The sequence below is a fragment of the Triturus cristatus genome, chromosome 6 (assembly GCF_964204655.1).
Source record: "Triturus cristatus chromosome 6, aTriCri1.1, whole genome shotgun sequence".
In the NCBI taxonomy this organism is placed as follows: Eukaryota; Metazoa; Chordata; class Amphibia; order Caudata; family Salamandridae; genus Triturus; species Triturus cristatus.
Genome location: NC_140589.1, coordinates 299,881,555 through 299,899,366, shown reverse-complemented (window position 1 = coordinate 299,899,366; position 17,812 = coordinate 299,881,555). Strand labels below are relative to the sequence as shown.

The 17,812-nt window shown below is 52.6% G+C and overlaps 1 protein-coding gene across 2 annotated transcripts in view; it reads right to left on the bottom strand.

Moving 5' to 3' along the window:
• NBAS (NBAS subunit of NRZ tethering complex) overlaps nt 1–17,812 on the bottom strand; it is a 2,067,161-nt gene that overhangs the window by 19,380 nt on the left and 2,029,969 nt on the right. For both annotated transcript variants that reach the window (XM_085610668.1, XM_085610669.1), the window contains one exon: nt 10,151–10,279. In XM_085610668.1, the coding sequence (XP_085466794.1) occupies nt 10,151–10,279 (129 nt within the window). The remainder of the gene's footprint in view (nt 1–10,150; nt 10,280–17,812) is intronic.

The window sequence follows — 17,812 nt, the reverse complement described above, 5'->3', positions numbered from 1 at the left end:
GGTCATCCTGACCGAAACCCAGGATAGAGGCTGAAAGATCAGAATTATAGCCCGAATATCCCGGACTCGCTGCTCGGGAGGATAATCCCAAAACTGCGCTGAATCCAGAACTGCTCTGATGAAGAGGAGCTTCTGAGAGGGAATCAGGTGTGACTTCGGCACGTTGATGGAGAACCCCAGCAAATGCAGGAGGTCAGTCGTAGTCTGGAGGGGGGAGACGACTGCCTGGGGCGAGCCCGCCTTCAACAACCAGTCGTCATGATAGGGGAAGACCAGAACCCCTGATCTGCGCAGATGAGCTGCGACCACCGCCATCACTTTCGTGAACACCCGAGGGGTGCTGGTAAGGCCAAAGGGGAGCACGGTGAACTGAAAGTGCTTGTGGCCTACTGTGAACCGCAGGTAACGCCGGTGGACTGGCAGGACAGAGATATGAAAGTAAGCGTCCTGCAAGTCCAATGCCACCATCCAGTCTTAAGGGTCTAGGGCTGACAAGACTTGAGTAAGTGTGAGCATCTTGAACTTCTCCTTCCGGAGGAAGCGATTGATGTTCCGAAGGTCTAAGATAGGACGCAGGCCCTTGTCCTTCTTAGGGACCAGAAAGTAGTGGGAATAACAAACACAACCTACTTCTGGCCCAGGAAGGCGCTCGATGGCACCCTTGGCCAGAAGGGCCGTGACTTCCTGTTGAAGAAGCACAAGATGGTCCCCCGACGTGCGGTGGTACTGAGGTGGCATGGCTGGAGGGAAAGTCTTGAAAGGGAGGGAGTAGCCCCTTTGGACAATTTGCAGCACCCACTTGTGAGATGTGCTGTTGCGCCAGTGGGGAAGATGATGGCGAATCCTGCCGCCCACTGGCATTTGATGGGCCTGTAAGTTTGGACTAGGAAGGCTTTGCAGTGGACGCTGCGGGGGTGGAGGTGGACTGACCCGCCCGCTGGTCCCCAGAACCACCTCGACAGTTCCCACGTCCGCGCCGAGGATGTTGCTGCGCAGGCCTGTGGCTCTGGAACAAATGTATTGGGGCACCCCTTCCGTGGCCACGAAAGGAGCGAAATGCAGAAGACCGAGGAGGGCGAGTGGCTGACAGGCCCAAGGACTTGGCCGTAGCCCGTGAGTCCTTAAAGCGCTCCAACGCACTATCCGCTTTATTGCCAAAAAGGCGAATGCCATCAAAGGGCATGTCCATCAAGGAGTTCTGGACATACCCTGAGAAGCCAGTTGCTCTCAGCCAAGCGTGGCGCCTAAGCGCCACCGTCGTGGAAATCGCCCCTGCCCAGCAATTCGACAGTATTGAGCCCACAACGAATAGTGAACTTCACTGCGTCTCTCCTAGCAGCAACAGCTTGGGAGACTACTGTCCGTGCCTCCTTCGGACAGTTGGGCAGCACCTGCGCAACCGTATCCCACAGAGAGTGGGAATAACGGCCCAAGAGGCATGCAGTGTTCACCGACCGCAGCCCTAAGCTGGCAGATGAAAACAGTTTCTTGCCAAGCTGCTCCAGCTTCTTGGATTCCATATCCGGAGGTGCGGAAGGGAATGCGCTCTGGGAAGCAGAGGCTTGGATAACCAAGCTTTTGGGAGTGGGGTGTTGGGAGAGAAAGAGGAGGATGTCCGGAGCCGGACGATGGCGTCGGGCCACGTTCCTGTCCACAGGAGCCCCTGTGTTGGGCCTGGACCAAGTGTCCAAAAGGACATCAGAAAGTGCATCATTAAACGGCAACAAGGGCTCCGAAGAGGTCGCCACTGGCTGAAGCACTTCTGTCAGGAGGTTAGTCCTGACGGCCACTGTAGGGAGTTCGAGGTGGAGGGCCTCGGCTGCAATACGTAGTACCACTGCATAACTGGCTCCATCCTCCATAGCCACGGTAGGAGGAGACAGCATGCAAAGGTCAGGTGAGGTGTCAAGAACACTGGCATCCCCCAAATCCTCTGCCCAGTCCGGATCACAATCACACTGTTGTGTGAGAGGGTCCTCAGACCCCTCCCAGTCCTCCCCTTACTCCGAAGTCTGCGAAACAGGCTGAAAATAAGGAGGACGGACATAAGGGAAAAAGGGCCCCATCGGCGTCGGGATCGGCGCCGAGCGACGCCGATCCGGCACCATGTCCGGTTCAGGACTGAAACTGAGGACGACGTCGCCTCGAGGAGTGGGTGAAGTCGGAGGTGGTGCCGGTGGGGTCGATGTTGGCGGAGGTAATATAAGGTCAGCTGGCGTCGCCGGCAATGGAAGGACAGGACGTCCAGTTGGGCCCGCGGGGAATGTAGGCGCACAGGCGGGGCCAGACGGCCCAAAGGGTCGGGCCATGGCAGCAAGAATCTCTTGCACCTGAGCAGGCGTTGCCGACGGACCCAGAAAGGGCGGGTAGGGCGGCAGTGACATTGCAGGCTCCGCCGGAGCCGCGGCGGTGGCACCACCCGCACACTCAGGCGCGTCGCGCGATGGGAAGTCAAGGAGCAACGACGCTTCTTTGACTTCTTTTTGGAATGCTTCGACTTACCTGACCCGGAGTGAGAAGACTTAGATCCAGAGGAACAATGGTGCCGGCTCCGCGACCGATCCCTCGACCTCCCACGGGACCGGGACCTTGAGCGGCGCAGAGCCAACTGCCGGACTTCCAGCAACTTTCGGGACTGCTCCCACAAAGTCTTCGGCACCATGGCCTGGCAGTCGGGTCATGACTTGGAGTCGTGGTCGCGCTCCAGGCAGTAGAGACACACGCGGTGTGGGTCCCACACCGACATCATGTGGTGACAGTCCCCACAGTTCTTAAAGCTGGGCATCCATACGACACCAGGAGTCGATCGACTAAAAGAAAAGGAGACAAAAGGCCTCGAAAAAACTCAGTCAAAAAGTGACTGGGGGTACTTGCTCTTCCCGGATCTGCACTTGCTGGCGCGGAAAAAGCCAGAACTGACGTCAGCACGCGTGGGCGTGTCTAAGTAGCTCCAGCGACGTCATCTCAGCGCTGATGACACCAACGACGCACGCGGAGCCGCACGACGACGCTTACTGACGCGCGGGGGTACTGCTGACGAAAACTTTCCGGATCCAGTCTGGTGCTTGGGGGCAATTCTAGGGTAAGGAATCAATCACTACGTGTTTTTTTCAGATACATGCGTTCACATGGAACTCATTCTGAAACACAATTATGATTATTACAGATATTACTATACGGACTAAACCCGAAATGATGTTAAAAAGAACCAAGTTTGTAACAAAAACAGATAAAACAGCCAGTGCGTAACTGTAAAGCCGAACTGAGTTTTATTCAAACAAAAAAATAACCATTCGCAAAAATGTTTACAAAAGTGTGTTGAGAGAAAATATAGTAACAGATATTAAGTCATATTTTTTTTTTTTAAGTCTAACACTTGAAGGGACATCCTGGAGATCGGACTTAATTTAAATAAGACAAAAACTCAGACCAGAGAGAGAGAGACAGAAATGAAGGACAGTACGGGCAAAAAAGTAGTTGTTAACATCCTCCTAAAGGCCTAGAAATCAACAAAGAGGAGCACAGACCAAAGAAGGTTATTCTAGAGTTGAGGGCTCAGAGCTCTGAAAGCTTTTTTATCACAATGGGTGAGGGTGTTAGAGCCTGGATCACTAGGCTTAGGATGAATGTATGAAATGATAGTATCTGCTAGAAATTTAGAACCAATCCGATGCTGGGCTCTATGTGCAACCCAGAGTTGATCCTTTGAAATACAGAAAACCAGTACAAAGCCCTGTGGAGTGCTGGGATATATTAAAACATGTGGAGGTCGCAAATTAGTCTTAATACCATATCTTGGATTCTCCGAAACCATTCCAGCAGAGATGCTAGCACACCAACGTGATGCTATTGGTATTATCGAGATGAGATCGAATCATGTCACTGACTACTGACGGGTGAGAAGTGGAATGAACACTAGAACCTTTCTAAGAGCCTTTAAAGTCAAAATACAGCCTGGCCACAGTCGCAGACTCTGCTCCTAGAAAGTGAGGTCCCAGTTGAATCAGATGCCAAGATTTATTCCAAGTGCATGGAAGTTGGGAAGCCGCCCTTCAAGGGTGGCTAGGGAACCCCTATCAAGACTGGTTAATCGCCTCAAATCAGATGAATCTGTCTTAGCTCTACTGCGTTTTAGAAACCTGTAGACAATTCTGCTTCTCTACAGAGACAGTATCTGAGGCAATTGATGTTATAAGGCGTCTGATTAGCAAACTTCAGAAGAATCTGGGTGTCATCGCCATATATTAAAACCAACGGCCCTAATCAGATCCCCAGTGGCTGCATGCAGATGCTAAACAGAACAGGAAAAAGTGCCTGTGGACTGCAGATCCCTTAAGTACTCAACAATTTACTGGAAGTTCCTTGGGAATTAATCAAACAGGATTATAGAGTGTGGCTAATCACCCATAAGGGTATCTAGGCAATGAGGGTCTAGCTACTTCTGGTGGGTTCAGTCGAACAGCCAGGTCTTGAGTGGCTTTCGGAATTCTAGGAGCAAGGTGGAGGCCCGGAGGTGAAGGGGGTGCGGGGAAAGGGGTGTTCCAGGATTTAGCTGCAAGGTAGAAGAAGGAGCATCATCCAGTGTTGCTTCAGCAGATGTGGGGGTGTACGCGAGGGAGGCGAAGCACAGGTGTCTGGAGGGTTGGTGGAAGGTCAGGCAGTCGGTGAGGTACGGCTAGCAACAAAATGCACTGTCTGGGAACAGCCTGTCAGGAAGAATATGAACTAATACAGTGGTGGGCTTGATATGCCATGACCATGTCAAAAGCTGCAGAGAGGTTTAAAAGAAGTAGAACAGCAGGGAGGCCAAAATCTCTTATGCATCTTAAGTCATCAAACATGGGCAATAATACTGACATTGCACTATGTCTGGGATAGAACGTGCCTGGCAGAAGTTCAGAACTCCTGCTGATTCCAGAGATCCAGCAACCTAGTTGCTGCTTTATCATTTAACCCATTACTGGCAAAAAGGGCAGCGGCCTATAATTCTAAAGGTAACGAGGAGCAAGGTTTGCTTTTTCAAATGTAGCGTTACTGTGCCTTTCTTTTTTTTTTTTTTAACATTTCTTATTTTGTCAACAACATAGTATCGATATACATCAAGCATCGTTGCACTGATTACACTCCACCGCCTCCCCCGCCCCCCAGTGTAGCCAGAATTTCGTCTCCACACACATTTGAGCATTAACCTGGACACTTTTACGTTTCTGACCTTTGAGCAGCCATCCTCGGGGTACATTACCTAGCTTAAACATTTTAGCTAACACTAATTACTAATGTAAGCCTATGAGCCGTGTAGTCTCTAAGTGCGAAGGGGAGAGGATACAACCTCAGATGTTAACTGGTCCAACAGTGCTTGTCTTTCTCGTCGTAGCTCTATCTTAGGGGAGACACAAATGTTCCCTCTGTATCTGTTCCACCTACCCCATTTGTGGTCCCACTTCTTAGGGCATCCCCGTCCCTTGAATACGGTTTTCTCTGCAATCATAGCCGAGTCCATATCCTTTGCCCAGTCTCTTAACAACAGGACACTATCCACACCCTACTTCTGTGCAATATTGCGTTTTGCGATGGTAAAGCCCATCGAGGCCCAATCTTGGTCAGTTGCATGCCAGATATTAAGAAGGCAAAGCTGGGGAGATCGTTTAAGGGGCTTATCACATGTTCTCTTGAGTTGACGGGTGACTGCGTCCCAGTAGTGCTGTAGTTTTGGGCATTCCCATAGTATGTGGATAAAAAGTACCTGTTTGGTTACAGTGTCGGAGACAAAGCGGGTCAGGGCACCTCCCCAGTCTGAATAGAAGTTTGGCATCGAAGTAGACTCTATGTAGGATTTTCAACTGGATGAGCCATAGTCGCATGGGAATGGCGACCTCCCTGGGGGAGGCCAGTGCATCATACCAGTCCTTGTCTTCTTTGGTACCTAAGTCTGTCTCCCAGCACCGTTTTAGTTTCTGCAGTGGATCTGCACAATTGTTGACAAGCTTTTTATATGTGAGTGATATTGCCTTGCGGTCCATGGGATCTAATAGCAGCCTGTCCTCCAGGGGGGAAGAGTCAGGTAGAGGGATCTCTCTTGGCAAAGCCGCCGAAACAGCATGGCTGATCTGTAGGTATCTAAATCCCTTCAATGGTGCTAGTTGATAGCTTATTAACACTAGTCATGTTGTAACCATGTCGAGTTAGGGAAAACTGAGCTTTGTCATCTACCGATACAAAACATAAAAGAACAATCAACAAAAATACACAAATATCAATTACAAAATCCGAAAACCCACCGCTCCCCCTAATCCCCCAACTCAACTCTCCCTCCCCTCCCCTCCCCTCCCTGCAGGTCGGGCATTGAACCACCCGCCACCCCCAACCTGCAGAGCGCCTGTCGCCCACCCTCAACATTCAAGGAACGTGATACCACCCCATTCCCTAGAGCATCTATGAAAGAAAACAACGCCCACCCCGGCCCACCAACCCCCAAGCAGCTATTCAAATCAAAGTCCCGGAGCCTGCTGCTATAACCTGGCAGCAGCACCAACACTCCCGCAGCCAGAAAACTCTCAAGCAATCAAGCCTCATCCCCCCACCACCCCAGCGACACTATACATATCAGAGCAAACAGAATAAGAAAACATTCAGTCAAGGACAGTCCACGTCCATGGGCGAGAAGCAGTTGGGAAGTTCCACCCCCCCGGTGGATTTTATACTTGCTGTTCTTCACCCTTCTGGACTTCGGGTTGTCGAGTCCTCCGTCGTAGGAGACCCCTGTCGGCGTCCATGGCCTCTGGGGCCCCCTGCACTTCCCACAGGCCTGTGGGATCGCTTGCCAAAGGTTCTCCATCCCTCAAGCCAGTCCCACGCCTCCTCCGGCCTGGAGAAGAACCAAAGTTTTCCCTCCGATACGATACGTAACTTGGCTGGAAACATCATCGTGTACTTAATACCTTGATCCCTAAGAGCTCACTTCACTTTCAGGAAACTGCGCCGTTGTTTCTGGACCCGCAGACTGAAGTCTGAAAAGATGGTGACCATGCTATTCTCAATGACTATTGGTGGGACCACCCTTGCTGTCTGTAGAATAGCATCCCTGTCTCGGTAGTTGAACACCCTTTCCAGGAGAGGTCGGGGTGGCGCCCCAGGCCGAGGCCTGCCCCCAGGTACACGGTGGGCACGTTCAATTGAGAAGCATTTAGAGAGGCCCGGGGCTGAAGTTGCTGGAGGATCAGTTCTTCCACAAAGAGGTTGGCCGCCGGCCCCTCCGCCCATTCCGGCATGCCCAGGACGCGGACATTGTTGCGTCCCATGCGGCCTTCAGAGTTGTCAAGTTGCAGTGTTAGTGATTCCTGCGTAATCCGGAGCTCAGCACTTGGTGCTTGAGAAGCTCGGAGTCAGTTTTGAGTTCCTTAGTGGCAGCCTCGACAGCTCCAATGCGTCCTGACATTTTCTGCATATCTGCTCTCATCAGGGACACCTCTGTGGCCACCGTGGCAATACTGGTTTCGAGGGAGGTGCACACTCTCGTTATTGCTGACAGGATATCATGTAGTGTGGACTCTGGTTGCTCCTCAGGGGTCTTCGGATTGGACTGATCCCCCTCCTGGTTCCTCTGCCACGCAAATTTGTCAATTTTAGCTTGAACCGTGTTGCGGCCGGACGCCATCTTGTCAGGTGTGGGCCCCAATCCATACCGGAGAAGAAATGATAGGGGGGGGGGGGGGGGGAATCGGGGGACCAGTCCTTCTGGCGACTCGCCGCCGCCTGCCGCGGGTTTCTACCCACACCGGCCTGTCGGTTTTCGCCTATCAGGTGCTCCCCCCCCCCCCCAAACTACGTTGATCAGGGCTCAGGTGATGCAACAAAGACCAATGGGGACAACACAGGCGTGTGGGAGAGATCCCTTCGTACAGCGTGCACATATAGGAGGCTCCGACCTCAACTGCGAAGACCGGGTGTTACAGGAGCTGGATGGTGCCACTCCTCAGCATTCAAAAGCGGGTCCGCCACTCCGGCGCCGTCAGGTATTGCAGAAATGCAGGTTGTTGCGGCGTGTGCAGGGGCCCAGGAGTATTAAGTTATGGCCAGTCCACGGCAGCTGGGGGAGTCCCACTATTCCCCCTGGAGACGCCTCTCTGCCAGGGGAACACTCATACCTGTATTCACGCTGCGGGGTGCTGCCGTCCGCTGCTGTCTGGGTTACCGGATGCTTGCAGCCTCCAGGGGATTGCCGGCAATGGGGAGTGCAAACCCCAGCCACTTAGTGCAACAGCCGTCACAGTGCCATAACCCGCATCAACGGGCAACAGAGTCCGTTCCAGACCTGGTCGGCGAAGGTTGCGGCCCACTCGCCACGCCGCGACCCTGGCGTCGATTTTCGTGCGCACCCAGAGATGTGTTGGGCATGCACCGCGTCTCTGACCTCCACAGCAGAGCAGGTCCCGTCGCTCCGCACACACGCCCCCGAGGACCACAAATCTTCGCCAAGACTTCGGGCCGGGGAATATGTGCAGCCAGGCGCAAAGAGGGGCGAACGCGGCAGACTAGAGTTATGCGGATATTACGGGTATGGCGCAACGGAGCACAGCTACCATGCGGCCATTTCCTTCGGCAGTTGGCCACGCCCCCCTACTGTGCTTTTCTTGCATAAAGTGGGCACATGGCCTTCTGGGAGTGACGCAATCATTATTTCCCTGAAGAGGAAAATAATGTTGGAGGGCCGTTCTTGGAGCATAGAGGTAAGACCAGGTTCACTTACATAACATGATTTAGCTGAAACAAGGCAAAGGTGACGTTGTCTGAGGACACTGGGTAGCATGGTCACCTCTGGAGTAAGAGAACTCTTAGTATGAGAGGCAAATGGGGCATCGGGACCATTTTGTCTAATGGCCTCATTAATGTTGACACTTTAGTTTGCAAAAACTAGGCCAGATTATTCCAGAGTTCCTGCGAAGGTGGGATCTTCCGTAAGAAGCAGGATGTAAACAGGAAGGAGTGCAATAGTGAAAGCTGAGTGCACAAGACATTTTTAGACCCAGTTTGCTGCAAGATGAGAAAGGATTGTTCGCTGCATGCAGCCTGATTTTGTAAGTTCTTAACCGACTGTAGAGAGTGCAAACAACTCAGAGTAAGCTTTCCTTCTCTTCCTTTTTTTGCCTGCCTGATATGCAGCTACTCCAGTTTGAGTTCAGCAGTGAACTGTAGGATGGGTAGATATTGAAAATATATGGTAGTGGGAGGTTTCCAATACAGCCTAGGGAGCAAACCTGTGCCCAAATAACAGATACCGTAAACTGGTCCTTCGTTTTCAGCTGACTTAGAAATTTCCCAAATGCAGTGAATAACATAACATGAAATTGTGGGTATTTGTAAACTGCACGTCTACTCAATAGGGCATTTTGGTGCTGAACAACACAAGTTTATAGTTACCCAATGAAATGATACTCATTTTATCAACCTTGGAATGATGAAAATCTGAATGGGCGGGAAACAGCCGTTTCACCGCAAGCGTTACAACGCATGCCATTACCCCACATGCCATTGCAATGCGAAAGGTGTGTAGCAGGGGGTAGAAGGTGTTGGATTTAACTCCAACACCTTCCCTACTGTTGCACACACTGCAGTTGGAATAGTAAATTAAACAATTCCAACTTCCAGAGCACCCCGCCAGCAAGTCGGATAAAGATTAGCTTTACAACGGCATGCAGGTTAATGGCATGCGTTGTAACGTCATACAACCTGAGTGGACCTATGGCGATCTGAATCTATGATCAAAAAGACAAACACACTCACCTGGAGTGGACGCATTAGTCCACTGAGGCAATACACCACTGAGCCACCCTTCTGATCATATGCGGAGTCCACAAACCCCTTGAAAATAATAATAGCCGCACGCTCAGCAGACCTTGGGGAAGACAGATGTCGTCAACCCTTGGCACAGGTATTTTCCTTGGGGAAATAGACTGGAGGGAATTACCGGGTAGGTCACGTTGCCTCGAAAAACTCACATATATTTTGAATATTCATACTCTGAACACTCAGGGTAACCATAGCAGATGTGCAAACCCCGTGCAGCAAAACATTTAAGATATATGTAAGTCTGTGATTCTGCAAGGTCAAAGAGCAAGTAATTTTAAATAGCAGAGATTCAGTCTAACCATACCTTAGAAACAGCCGTAATTTGCTCCAGGGCCACAGCATGTAGGGCATCTTCTTGGCTTTCTACTAGCAATTTCAGGGCGGGTAGGAGGAGCGACTGGTTACACAGCAGCACACTAACTTCCTTTATACACTAGGAAAAAAGTAAACAAAAAAAGTGTGAGACCACAGCATTAGAAAGGGAGGGCTTTTGGAGACAGAAAATGCAGTCTTGATAACCCAGGATTTGGAATTGAGGGCCTGTAGCAAACAGCGTTTGATTCTAGGTTTCCAATACAGGATGAAATATCAACAAAAAAATCTAAGCCCTCTGAAACAATATACAACTTTTTATGAACACCTACAAGCCATGGTCCAGCTCTCCATACTTTAAAAAAAAGTAAGAACTTTATTCAATTTTAAAACAAGTACAATCTGGATGGGCACAATCAAATTCAGCATATACTCAGTACATATGTTTTCATTTATAAATAACAGTGACACATTGCATTATCAACTTCTTTGTATTTTACAGGTTCTACCTAAATACTCTTGGACGATTGACTTATTCCATATAGGCGCAGTTCCAGCTGTTTTCAGGTACTACTCAGGCCACACGACCTGACGCACAAGTTACTTACTTGTGTAACGATATATCTGTAACAGACATTAGTTAGTGATAGATTCCTTACCTTAGAAAATCCCCAGGCGCTAGACTGGATCTGGAAAGTTTTCGTCAGCAGTACCCCTGCGCGTCGGTAGGCGTCGTCGTGCGGTTCCGCGTACGTCGCTGGCATCGTATTCGCCGAGATGACACCATCGGAGCTACTTAGACGTGCCCACGCGCGCTGACGTCAGTTCTGTACACGACTTTCCACGCCAGAAACGCAGAGCCATGCCAGAGACCGACTACTGGTGCAATAGAACGAGGGCCCTGAAAGGGATGACCTGAAACCTAGAGAACAGTTCGCAGAACGGTGAGGATGGGCGGGCGGTAAGGAATCTATCACTAACTAATGTCTCTTACAGATATATCGTTAAACAAGAAAGTAACTTGTGCATCTGAAAGAGACACGTTAGTGATAGATTCCTTACCTTAGAATACATACCCAAACAATACGAACCCCGGTGGAGGGTCTGCGAAGTGAAATCACACCAAAAAGTCACAGAGAATCGACCGGCCGAAGAAGCCGTCTCTCCCGACCTGACTGTCAAGGCAATAGTGCTTAGTGAAAGTATGCAACGAGGCCCAAGTGGCCACCTGACAGATGTCTTGCAGGTGGACACTGCGTCCCAATGTTGTAGTAGCTGCTGTCGCCCTGGTAGAATGGGCACGTAGCCCAATTGGAGGTTCCTCTTTAGCCAGAGAGTAACAGGCTTTAATGCACAAGACAACCCATCGGTTGATAATCCGCTTGTGCACAGCCCGACCTTTCTTAGCACCCACGTAGCCAACAAAGAGCTGGTCATCCAACCGGTTGTGTGCGGTTGAGATAGAACGAAAGCGCACGTTTTGGGTCCAGACGGTGGAGCCTCTCCTCTTCTCTTGAAGGGTACGGAAGCGGAAAGAAAGTGGGCAGAGATGACAGTTTGCCCGAGATGAAAGGCAGAGACTACTTTTGGTAGAAAGGAGGGACGTGGTCGAAGCACAACCTTGTCCGGATGAATCGCCAGGAAAGGAGGTTTACAGGAAAGAGCTTGGAGCTCACTCACCCGCCGAGCGGAGGTGATGGCCACCAGGAAGACAGTTTTTAAAGTTAATAACCGCATAGGACAGTTATGAAGAGGCTCACAGGGAGCGCACATTAAGTATGTGAGAACCAGGTTCAAGTCCCACCGAGGCATCACAAAAGGAATAGGAGGGAAAAGGTGAGTAAGGCCTTTGAGAAATCTATTGACAACCGGGGACTTGAAAAGAGAGGGCTGATCAGGCAGCCTAAGAAAGGCTGAAAAAGCAGAAAGGTAGCCCTTGATAGTGCCCAGAGCAGAGCCCAGCTGGGCCAAAGAAAGAAGGAACAATAGGACTTCAGGAAGAGGATCTACAGCTTTCGCTGTGCACCATGCCACAAATGTTTTCCACCGACAGGCGTATACCGTTTTTGTGGAGGGATGCCTGACAGAATTACATACTTCAGGAAGCAAGTCAAATGTAATCAGCTGTCGTCGCTCAATCTCCATGCAAAGAGGTGGAGGCTGGATAGATTTGGGTGGAGGACCTGTTGCTGCGACAGGAGATCCTCCTGAAGAGGCAGTCGGAACGGGGGATCTACGCTCAAACTGAGTAGGTCGGGATACCAAACTCTTCGAGCCTAGTCCGGCGCCACAAGAATGACTTGGGCCAGGTCGCATCTGATCTTCGTTAACACTCTGGGTAGAAGTGGTATAGGTGGAAAGGCGTACAATAGACTGCAACTCCACTCGTGACGAAAAGTGTCTCCGAGCGTGCGCCGCCGTGGAAACTCCAACGCGCAGAACTGCTGACATTGCGCGTTCTCTTGGGTGGCGAATAGATCTAACCAAGGTTCTCCCCACTGCTGAAAGAGACCTTGCACCACCTCCGAGTGAAGACGCCATTCGTGATCCAACATGGACCTGCGGCTGAGTTTGTTCGCCCTGGCGTTCAGTGTACCTGCCAGGTGTTGAACCACCAAGGAAACGCCTTGACGTTCCAGCCACGTCCAGAGACGTAGAGCCTCCTGACATAGGGTCCACAACCCCACCCTGCCCTGCTTGTTGCAGTACCACATGGCGGTGGTGTTGTCTGTGAACACCTGCACTACTCTCCCCTTGACAGAGGGAAGGAATGCTTTCAGTGCAAGTAGAATCGCCCTGAGCGCCAAAAGATTGATATGGAGCTTGGACTCCACGGGAGACCAGAGGCATCTGATCTCTGCCTCTCCCATGTGGCCGCCCCATCCCAGGAGGGACTACTGTGTGCTCCGGTTGGGGAAGGGAGAGGGATCTGCCGCTGACCCAACGCTGGTTTATGAGCCACCACTGCAAGTCTTGTGCATTGCCCTCCGAGATCTGGACGTAGTCGGACAGGTTCCCCCGATGCGGCGTCCACTGGAACTTCAGGTCCCACTGCAGAGCCCACATATGTCATCTGGCATGTTAGATCAGCAGGATGCAGGAGGTCATGAGGCCCAGCAGCCTCAGGGTATTCCTGACCGAAACCCAGGACCAGGTCCGAAATTGAAATCATAGCCCGAATGTCCCAGACTCGCTGTTTGGGAGGATAAACCAGAAACTGCGCCGTATCCAGAACCGCTCCGATAAAGAGGAGCTGCTGAGAGGGAATCAGGTGCGACTTCGGCATGTTAATGGGAAACCCCAGCAAATGCAGGAGGTCGGCCGTAGTCTGGAGGTGGGAGACGATTGCCTGGGGTGAGCCCGCGTTCAAAAGCCAGTCGTTGAGATAGGGGAAGATTGAAATCCCTGATCTGCGCAGATGCGCTGCGACCACCGCCATCACTTTCGTGAACACCCGAGGGGCACTGGTAAGGCCAAAAGGGAGCTTGGTGAACTGGAAATGCTCGTGGCCTACCGTGAACCGTAGGTGACGCCGGTGGGCCGGCAGGATGGGTATATGAAAGTAAGCATCCTGCAAGTCCAGCTCTACCAGCCAGTCTAGCGAGTCTAGGACAGAAAAGACCTGAGCAAGCGTGAGCATCTTGAACTTCTCCTTCCAGAGGAAGCGATTGACGTTCCGCAGGTCTAAGATAGCATGCAGGCCCTTGTCCTTCTTTGGAACCAGGAAGTAGTGGGAATAACAACCACGACCTACTCCTGATGTCGGAACGCGCTCGATGGCCCCCTTGGCCAAGAGGGCCGCAACTTCCTGCTGGAGAAGTGCCAGGTGATCCCCCGACATGCGGTGGTACTGAGGTGGCATGGCTGGAGGGGTAGACTCGAAGGGAAGGGAGTAGCCCCTTCGGACTATTTGCAGAACCCACCTGTCCGAGGTGATGGTGCACCAGTGGGGAAGGTGATGGCGAATCCTGCCACCCACTAGCGTCTGGTGGGCCTGAAACACCGGACTAGGAAGGTTTTGAGGCGGCGGCGGCAGGGGGGGTGGTGGATTGACATGTCCACTGTCCCCGGGATCAAACACGGCGGGTCCCACATCCGCGGCTGCGCTGAGATTGCGGCTGCGCAGGCTTGCGGGTCTGAAAGGAACGCACTTGGGCGCCTTGACCCTGAAAGGAGCGAAAAGTGGACCCAGAGGGAGTACGCGTGGTGGCGAGACCCAAGGACTGGGCCGTAGCCCGAGAGTCCTTAAAGCGTTCCAGGGTGCTATCCGCCTTGTCACCAAACAGGCAAGTGCCATCAAAGGGCATGTCCAACAAAGTGTTCTGGACATCCCCGGAGAAGCCAGTAGTTCTGAGCCAAGCGTACTGGCGAAGCGCCACTGTTGTGGAAAGTGCCCTGCCGAGGGAATCGGCCGTGTCAAGCCCACAACGGATAGTAAATTTAGCAGCATCCCTCCCTTCGGTAATGGCCTGGGAAAGAACCGCTCATGCTTCCACAGGGCACTGAGGCAGCACCTCTGCCACGGTGTCCCACACAGAATGGGAATAGCGGCCCAACAGGCACGCAGTATTCACTGCTTGCAACCTGGAACTGGCAGAAGTGAAAATCTTTTTCCCAAACTGCTCCATTTTCCTATATTTCTTGTCCGGAGGAACAGAAGGGAATGCGCTCGGCGAGGCAGAAGCCTGGACAACCAGACTCTCAGGCGTCGGGTGTTGTGTGAGAAAGCTGGGGTCGCCTGGCGCCGGGCAATGGCGGCGTGCCACACCCTTATCCACAGGAACCCCTGATTTAGGTTTGGTCCAGGTGCTCAACAGGATGTCAGTAAGCACCTCGTTGAAGGGCAGCAGCGGTTCCGCGGAGGACGGTGGCTGCAGCACCTCGGTCAGGAGATTGGTCCTGATAGGTACAGAAGGGAGCTCAAGGTTAAGAGCCTCAGCCGCCCTACGCAACACCACTAAAAAAGTTCCAACCGCCTCCGTAGCCACGGAAGAAGGGGACAGTGTACCAGGGTGTGGAGAGAAATCAAGATCCACTGGACCCTCCATGTCGCCTTACCATTCAGGCTCATCCTCGCATTGAGCTGCAAGAGGGTCTTCGGACCCTTCCCAATACTCCTCTTCATCCACCGGTTGTTGAGGAGGCCGGCAAGGACGACATTCCCTGGGAAACGGGACAAATTCCCCACCAAGAAATGGAATTGGGGGTAGGAGACCAATCCTGGTTCGCCGCCGTCCGGCGTCAGCGGCGGGGCTGGCGCTGAGGCCAGAGCCGGCAGTGCCACAGGGTATGGTGCCGGCGTAGCCGAGGCCAAAGGCGGCGGCACGGGAGCAGATCCACACAACGGGTCCGCGGGGCCCAAAGGTGCTCCGGAGGGACCCGATGGGGCAAACAAATGGAGCAAGGCCGACAAGAAGGCCTGTACCTCGTCTGCGGGTCTGGAGAGGGTGGGTATGCCACAGGCAACAACGGAGGCTCCAACGGAGCAGCAGGGGAGTGACCGCCCGCCCCCTCTACCGCATCCCGCAACTGGTGAGGGGTAGAAGAGAGCGACGTCGCTTCTTTGACTTTTTATGGCGCCGTGACCTACCTGTCCCCGATTCCGGCGAGCGATGCCGATGGCTCCGCGACCGGTCCCTCGATCTCCCACGGGAGCGGGACCTCGATCGGCACGGAACCGATTGCAGGACCTCCAACAACTTTCGGGAACGCTCCCACAAAGCTTTCGGCACCATGGCCCGACAATCGTGGGCACGCCTCGGGTCATGGGTGTGCCCCAAGCAAAAGAGACACACGTCGTGCGGGTCCGCTACCGACATGTTCCTGAGGCAGGCCCTACAGGACTTAAACCCGGGCATTCCTACTGCACCAGGATTCGATTACTCGACAAAACAAGTTGTCAGAAACCAAGTTAAAACTTTAACTGAAAGAACTGACGTCAGCGGGTGTGGGCCCGTCTAAGTAGCTCCGATGATGTCATCTCGGCGGCTACGACGCCAGCAACGTACGCAAAGCCGTATGACGACCGCTACCGACGCGCAGGGGACTGCTGAGGAAAACTTTCCGGATCCAGTCTGATACCTGGGGATATTCTAGGGTAAGGAATCTATCACTAACATGTCTCTTCGAGATATAGTTTACACTTCTTAAAAAAGCAACAGCCATGATTTCTCAAGGACTGTTAAGCACAGAGATAATTAGATACATTCCTCAAGAAGACAAGTAATATCTAACCTTCAGACAGAAATAACATATGCAAAAATATTGTAGGAGAATAATGAGAAGAGCTTTCTATAAAGTCTAAAAAACTCCTACCATGAAATGCATGACCGAAAACATCCATAACTATTTCAGACACTGCCTATCAGACAGATTAAGACAGAGTTCCCACCGCCATGTTCCAAAATTGAACAAAGGAATTACCTATACCCTCCCACAGAGGAGGAGGCCGCTAACTTGTGTATTTCAAAGAAAACGCCGGGGGCGTGGCCTGCTGAGCTGCAAAATGGCCGCTCTGTGAATGAGCTCTGCCGTCCGAGAATTAATCCTGCAGTAATCCTAGTCTTTGGAGAACTACCACCGTGCAGCACATTCACCCACGGAAAGCAGACGTGAAGTGCAGATCGCTGTGTCCCACGTCCCTGGGCTTCGTTACGGAGCCGAGCTGTGTGCCTTGCTGGAATAGGGCCGGCCGCGCGCACTCTTCCTGTTGCTGCGCGGGCGGGCCGACCCTGAAATCGAGCCTGTGGCGGTCCACGAGGTGGAGGCCTCGGGCAGGGCGGCTGCGGAGCGATGCCTTCTAAATCGGAAGCCCTGGAAGTGTGCGTTGACCCTACCGCAGACCCTACCGCAGAGCCGTGCTGACCTGCCTGTAGGCCTTAGTCCACGCTGCCCGGACCCTGGCGGTGAGACGTGGTGAGAAGTGGCAGTGATGCAATAGGGGAGGTGGTGGCGCCATCCTGAAGATTGATTGTGCGAGGGGCCTGCCTGCTGTTTTTTGGTGGCGCACATCGGGCCAGTGCTAGGGCCCCGTCCATCCAAAGGCGCAACCTGCCACTGCCCTGAGTGCATTTATACCTGGGAAATAGACTAAGGCTGGACGCGCGCCTCAAGTGCCATTTTGTACCTGTGGGCCTGGGCTCTCCGCAGCGGCACTATTGATACGGAGGGCCTAATGGTGAACTGACTCATTGAGCTGCCAAGTGTGTATGGGTAGCGCTGGTGGGACAGATTGGTGATCCCACAGGGAGCGGTGCCTCTCTGAAGTGTATGTCAGACCCTGCAGACACATCCATTGTCTGACTGAAGTGCGGGAGGGCCCCCTGGCTGTCCCTGTGGGCTGAGGATATGCGCTGTCCCCAGTGGACTCACAAATCACAAGTGGGCGAGTAGCAGGAGTGGGGCCACCCGGAGTGTGACACTCGCGTTGCAGGCAGCTGATGAGCTCTGCTGGGAAGGTCGGCGATGCCTGCACAGGACATGGGAAAGCAGGACGCAAAGCAGCCGAAGCTGACCTTCGACCAGAGGAGGACCACGAGGCGTACGGAATCAGACCCTGAGGCCTGTGCGGAGAAACCTGCCGAGCCGCAGCGGAGGATCGAGGGGAAGACCTACGCACTCTGATGCTTGAGATGCGGTCTAGTTTGCGGAACAT